This window comes from Tachysurus vachellii, chromosome 15 (assembly GCF_030014155.1).
Source record: "Tachysurus vachellii isolate PV-2020 chromosome 15, HZAU_Pvac_v1, whole genome shotgun sequence".
Classification (NCBI taxonomy): Eukaryota; Metazoa; Chordata; class Actinopteri; order Siluriformes; family Bagridae; genus Tachysurus; species Tachysurus vachellii.
Window position 1 is genome coordinate 14,598,769 of NC_083474.1, and position 7,036 is coordinate 14,605,804.

The window sequence follows — 7,036 nt, forward strand, 5'->3', positions numbered from 1 at the left end:
TGTGTGTTAAGGCAGAAAACTTTTAATGTTTTAATACGGGTAAATCGTATTTTATTGATTTTATTTAACCCTATTCAAATGAGTGTAATATGGGCTGCTTGTGGTTGTTTAACACAATATTAATTATTTGCTAATATACACATTGTAGGTCTATGAATAAATGGATGTCATTTGTGGCATACTTCATTTTAAATTGATTTTAATTAAATATTAAAAACAAACCAGCATTGTATCAAAAGTGATGTTACATTGAATTAGATTATTTCCAGCCATCACTTACTGGAGCAGTTCTCTCTACTGCTTTTTATTGAACCTGTAGTGCATTAGGTAGCTTTTACAACATTATAGGATAGCCTTTGCAGTAATTAAATATAGTCACAGGCCTCTTAAATATGAATACTATGCTATCGACCCTTACTGATTCAGCAAATCAAATGCATATAATCGTGCAGATACAAGTCAAGACATCAAGATCAAGATCAAACATCTTCACTGAGGAAAAAATGTGATCTCAGTGAGTCTGAACATGACATGGTGGTCAGTTCCAGACTGGTTTGGTTTGACTATTCCAGAAATGTCTGGGGATTTCACACACAGCAGCATCTGGAGTTTGGACAGAATGTGCTTCAATCAAATATCACTGATTGACATTTTACAGTTTTATTAAGTCAATGTAGCTCGAGTGAATGTGAAAACTGACATGGTCTCCTGCAGTTGTAGCTCATCCTTCTTAAGTTTCGGTTGCTTTTCTTCTTTTACTGTTGTACTGTTGAGTGGTTGTTTGAGTTATCGTAGACTTCCTGTCAGTTTAAACCAGTCTGGCCATTCTCTTCTGACTTAATCAACAAGGCATTTCAGCTCACAGAACTTCCCAATGTTGGATTTTATTTTCCCACTGTGCTGTGTGCTGCTGTTTGGATTGTTCACTGATTGGATAGTTGCGTGAATAAGCCAGGGTACAGGTGTTCCTATTAAAGTGGCTGGTGATTGTTTAGTTAATAGAACATTGTTTTGGGTAAATCAAGAAAAAAAATCTGGCAAGTACCTTTTTATGAATAGTAGTTTCTCTCTGTGTCACACATTTTTTTAGTTTTATATGCTAATTAAAATATAAGATCAATTTTAATTTGTGTATGCATAAATGTTAAACATGTGACCACCTAAAATTTCAAATCTAAACTGGTAATATTATTTCTAACTATAAAATCCAGAATTTTACATTAATATGTTTATTTTTCTTTGAGCATGTATGTAAGTCTTTGCAGGATGAATTTTGTCATGCTGTGTTCTGTTTGTCTGCCTTCTCTTTTCTCCTTCACCTCCGGTTGCTTGCCCGAGTCATTACTTGTGTTGATGTGCTAAGAGGCTGTATCTGGATGGGTGTCTTTTTTTTTTTTTTTTTGTCACTTTGTGTGTCTCATTCTCATCTGTGTCTTGCCTCCCACAGAGATCAATGATCGAGACCAGCGGTTCCTCGCCATGAAGGACGTGCTGCGCAGGTTCCCCCGAGAAAACTACGAAGTCTTCAAATACGTCATCAGCCACCTGAACAAGTAAGAGTTATTACTTTGCAGCTTCACACACAAAACTGTTTTTCTGATTACACAAAGGATCAAATTGCAGAGCTATAGAAGTATTTAGTAAACATTTCACAGTTCAAATATTATTGAGTTATCCTTCATATTTGATGGCACAGAATTATTTAAGATTTAATTTATTCTTGTTTTAGGTCATTAATTCGTTCATCTTGCATATTCACTGTCATACTTTTTATATTTATAATATTTTTTAAAATAATGTACCAATTTTCAAATAAAAAAACAAATAATGTGTCTTAAATGTGATTTAAGTAAATTCTAAAATGCATATATTGGAGTGATTGTTTTCCTGTCAATGAATATCAAGTAACTTTCTGTCAGAGTGTAGTGTATTATTAGGTTTTGGCTGTATAGTGTCTATGGTTATAACATGTATAGTGGACGTATACAACAATAAATAATGGTCTGAGAGAAAGAAACCTTAAAAGGTTAATTTTGGTACAATTTAAAATATTTTTTCACACTCTTTACCTTTCACCTTAATCAGTTTTACCTCATGAAATGTGACTGTGGAAATACAGGCAAATTTTACATTCACATTTCTAGCATTAAGATAAGCACTCTTATCAAAAGTGACTGACAAAAGTGACGTTGCAGTGAAGTTGAAAATATCCTCACAGTAGTACAAATCTTTTATGAACTAAATACCTTAAGGCTAAAACCTTGCTACATAAGAGTTAATGCATGAGTAAAAGAAGAAGGTACAAGTATTTTATTTAAGTATGGTATTCAGTCTTAACGCTTGTTTAAGTGCTTAGTGAAGAGGGACTAATATTCAAATGCGTTCTGGGATCTCTGTCAATTTCAGAAGAATTTTGTCCGCCTAAAAGATTTACATGCTATATTTTACAGATTATTTTTATAGTTTATTTTCAGTTACATTCCATGTAAGTCTTTTTGTTTTTCTCTGTCTCAGGGTGAGCCAGAACAGCCGTGCGAATCTGATGACCAGTGATAATCTATCCATCTGTTTTTGGCCCACACTGATGAGGCCTGATTTCACCACCATGGATGCGCTGACAGCAACGCGCACTTACCAGACAATCATCGAGACCTTCATCTACCAGTGTGCTTTCTTCTTCTACAATCAGCCCCTGGTAGACAACCCGAGCAGCCTGTCTGGGCTACCAGGATCCCCCACTGCTACCCTGTCCTCCACCTCATCCGTGTCCGGCTCCGCCTATTCATCCTGTTATAGCCCGGCCCAACATGTAGCCATGCCCTTCAGCCTGTCTCAGCAATCCCCACCCCATTCTCCTCCCCCTACTCCACAATCACCTATCCAGAGTCTACTGCCTCCAATGCACCCGCACCACGCACCGACGGAACAACACACACTGTGAAGCAGAGAGGGATGTGGAAAGGGAACGAACATAACCAAGAAGTTCTGAAAATTGGGAAAGAGTTGAGTTGAAAAGTAGCATTTACAGAGATTACATAAACGGAAATTGATTTTTAGAAAAAAATGAATGAGATTTGAGGAAATGTGCCTGCAAGTGATAAAGAATGCAAAGAGGGAAGATAGAGAGTGTTAGACATGGTGAGAAGGTCAAGCCACTTCAGCTGTGAGACTCTCCAGTGACGCTCATCTTCCTCATTTATAGATCACTGCACTCATCTAATTTCTCCTCATAATATAAATGAGAATCATACACACGTTCTTACCTTATATACAGAAAAAAGGTCATGGGTCAGCACAGGACAGACATGATAAGAGGAGTGTGTGGCTGAAGCCTGTGGTACCTGACCCATACTGATTTACCAGAGAGGTTTCTGAGTAGAAGCAATTGATATGTGGGGGAAAAAGATAGAAATCTGAACTAAACTCTCCACACAGTCGATTATCTGCTCTACATAAGCTCTCAGGCCCTTGTCCTGTCGCCACCAATAGGAAGAAAGCTAAATCTGGCAGGAAGCCATTCTTAGCATTCTCAGCATTTTTTTTTTCACCTTTCAGCCACTATTATCACATTTTAAAGACTTATTCCAGCAACTGAAAACACAACAACTCTGTCAGCCACATTCCTCTTTTTTCTGTCTGAATGAGTCTCATTTAAAGAGGAACATGGTTAAAGAAAACAGTCTGAACAAGAACTTGACTAACTGGATCTGGTTTCATTGGCAGTGGACTACAGTAAACTTTGGTACTTTTTTTTTTTTTTTTTGCATAGCAATCTGAGATTTGAAGTCTTCTCAGCATCTCTTTGCCTTCGCAATGAACCAGAATCTCAAGACTAGTTTTCATTTCTGTTCTGGAAGAAAAAGAAAAAAAAGAAACTGTGTTTCTTGATTTGGAGTGTGTTTTCTTGATGCGTCAGTCAGGGTTCAGTTTGTGTTCCACTTTGATAACGGATCTCAGTGAGATTCTTCATTAGAACTGATGTGGAATGATAATGCAGTAGTGAGCTGAAACATTAATGTGTCTGTGCGATTATGCGGTCATGTGCATACCTGCCTGAATGTACACTTTATGCTTGTGAAATATCACAGTGAGATTTTGGCAGCTTTCAAAAGTGTGTCCAGTAGATTGGTTTTGACGGAGGAAAAAGAGATGTGAACGTTTAGAAGTATAAAGGTGGTGATTTTGGTTGTCTGTGTGTTAACATTGAAAGGAAAGCTGCTTTGTCTAAAAACATACTTGCATCACTCATTCCAAACTCTGCTGCACTATTCCTTTTAAGAAACTTCCAAAAAGATTTTAAATCGACTTTTGCTCAGTCAGAAATGCTTTGTGTCTGAAGGAGAGTAGTAAGGAAGAGAAAGACTTAAAGGGAAAGACCCTCAGTGGTTTGGTTTTATAGTCTTTTTGTTTTGTTTTGTTTTTTTTTCCTCTTTCAGATTTCGTCTTTGTGCTCATACTTGGGTGTGCTACTGCCATCTTCTGTGCCAACAAGGTACTGCACCTCAGACTGAGGCAACCTGCAGTTTTTCTATCTACCTTAGACAGAGTCCATTCCCCATCTTTTTTTTCCCTATCCCATCAAATAAGAGCTTCGCACAGCATCATCACAGAGATATCTTTAACAACCTGCGTTCCTCAACAATACTTTTCACCACTTCATATTCTACTTTGTATTCTCAGGTCGCTGCAGTGATAATGGCTCATTAACCATCAATTCTTCCTAATTGTCCACTTCATAAAATTTTCTGTCATGCCTGATGTAAATTCTATAAAAATCATTATGCTGATGTGCTCAACAGGCTGAGTTTTGGAACTAAACAGGGATTTTTAGGACAGTAAAAGTAGATATTTTAATTGGAATTTGTAGGTCTGTAATGAATCTGACCTGAACTGCCCACTACATTCGCCCTGCCAGTCAGCATCACATTAAGCGTCTGATTGGCTGTTTGAAATCTCAACATGATTTCTGCCCACTCTTATAGCACGACTTGCACCGCAGCTATTTGTCTTCTTTTCAGTTAACATGGTGTTTTTTGGGAAAATAGGTAGAAAGATCCAAACTCTCCTGGTACTTTGCAGTTGATTGCCACATTCTCTGTGAAATCATACATTAGCGTCATAATACAAAATGTATCCTTAGCAGCCAAAGAGCAAAAATGTGAGAGACGAGGGAGGGCATCAAATGGGAATTAAAATGTGATGTTTCAGCAATCTTATGTGGCTGCATTTTTTTCCCTTTTAGTTTTTTTTTCTTTTTTTTCAACAGTGGTGACCAATTAAGTTAAACAAGATGCAAACAAAGCTATATTCAACATGGTTGTTTATTTGTATGTTAGGGGGTCTAACACTTTGCCCTGTAGTCAATGGTGATAGAAAAAAAAGGTTTCTTTTTATGTTTTATTTTAATAATTAAAAAAGACCATTTTTAACAATTTTGTGAATGGTGTAAAGGCCATATGATGTAGTGCATGATTCAACTCCCGAGTCTGGGAGTTGGGACCTTCACCTCTTCGTATTTAATGGAGAAAAAAACAACATTAAATGAACAAAAAGAAAAAGAAAAAAAAAAAAGAAAAAAATCATGAAGTAAACTGAGAAGAAACAAAAATCATGACTTTATTTGCTATGGTCATTTGTCTCAGTGGGAATGGTGTACAAACTGTAAGGCCTTATGTGAGCTGTATTATAGTTAATAAAACAATCTTGTAATATGTTTCTTGTCTCTTGTCTCTTACATCAAATCTGCTCTTAGATGTTTTAAAATATTCTCTATCTGTCTATCTATCTATCTATCTATCTTTCTTTCTTTCTAATAGTCTAAATTCTAATAAGATATTCGACAGCTTCACAGTATCCTCAACTTTAATGTGAAAAATGTTTTAATAGCAACTCAGTGATTCAGTCATATGGATTATATTGAATATCTTTATGCAGTACTTTTAAACATAAAGCTAAAATATAGAAGAAAATGATCACACTCTCTTTGCATATATTACACCATAACAAACAGCAAAAGATTGGAATATTCAAGGAATATTTCAGTGTTATTCCAGCTACTCTCAATTGACTGAATTTCACTTATTTATATTGTGCTTCTGTGTTAATTTGTGATCAGCTGAATTATTCAAGGAATCATACAAAGCTTTCAAATGTAATGGTTACTTACTCGGTTGTTGTTCGCTTCAGATTACTTAATCCAGATAAATAGTGATCATTTTTTTCCAGTTTATGTGATTGAAATGTGTAATATTTCAGTGCAATAGTGATACCTGAGGTACTCGAGTAAATGTATAATCAAGGTTGTTTGTTTTGAGCAAGTAATCATGTTGCTGAAAAGATTAACTGTCTTGATTTTTCTTTTAATACAAAATAACTTTACATGAACAACTGAAATAGAATATTGATCGATACTTACTGACTAAATAATTGCCCTTAGATTTCTAATATAAGTGAGTTTTGAGTAAACAGGTTTTCCTGTACTGTGAAAATAAAGGAAAACCTGTTTACTCAAAACTCAGGTTAAAAATAATATTTTACTTAAAATGATCAATTTGTTTCAAATGATCATTTTAAATAAAATTTTAATAGTGTCCTCTGACACTGTATATTTTAAAGACAGATATTTATTCAACACTCTGTCATGTCCACACAATTTAGCTATATTTAAAAGCTAGCTAGCAGGCTAACATTTGCTATACATAATGCTAATGCTGTTGCAGGAACTAGTGGCTATTAGAACTGTTATAGCATCTTTAAAATATTGTTAAAAGGCATTGTGTTTGTCAGTTCTTGAAGACCTTTATCCAGTTTACATACAGTATCAATCTTACCTGGTCTTGTTCAACCTATCCATTCAACTATAATTAGCTTGTGTATTTGTATTTGAAGGCATTTTAATAATCATCAGAAAAAAACAGTATAATTGGTGTTATGGAAACAAGGCAGATGATCCCTTTTAAAAGTTATTCTTCTATAACAGGTGTAAGTACTGCTGATGAAGCTGCTGTCATTTGCAGAGCATGTCATCATCTGATGC

The 7,036-nt window shown here is 35.5% G+C and overlaps 1 protein-coding gene across 2 annotated transcripts in view; it reads left to right on the top strand.

The window, feature by feature from the left end:
- The window catches only part of arhgap35a (Rho GTPase activating protein 35a), a 66,535-nt gene extending 60,822 nt beyond the window's left edge, over positions 1-5,713 (top strand). For both annotated transcript variants that reach the window (XM_060887604.1, XM_060887605.1), the window contains 2 exons: positions 1,448-1,553; positions 2,515-5,713. In XM_060887604.1, coding sequence (XP_060743587.1) covers positions 1,448-1,553; positions 2,515-2,941 — 533 coding nt within the window. In that variant the 3' untranslated portion in view covers positions 2,942-5,713. The remainder of the gene's footprint in view (positions 1-1,447; positions 1,554-2,514) is intronic.
- The last annotated feature ends 1,323 nt before the right edge of the window (positions 5,714-7,036 follow it).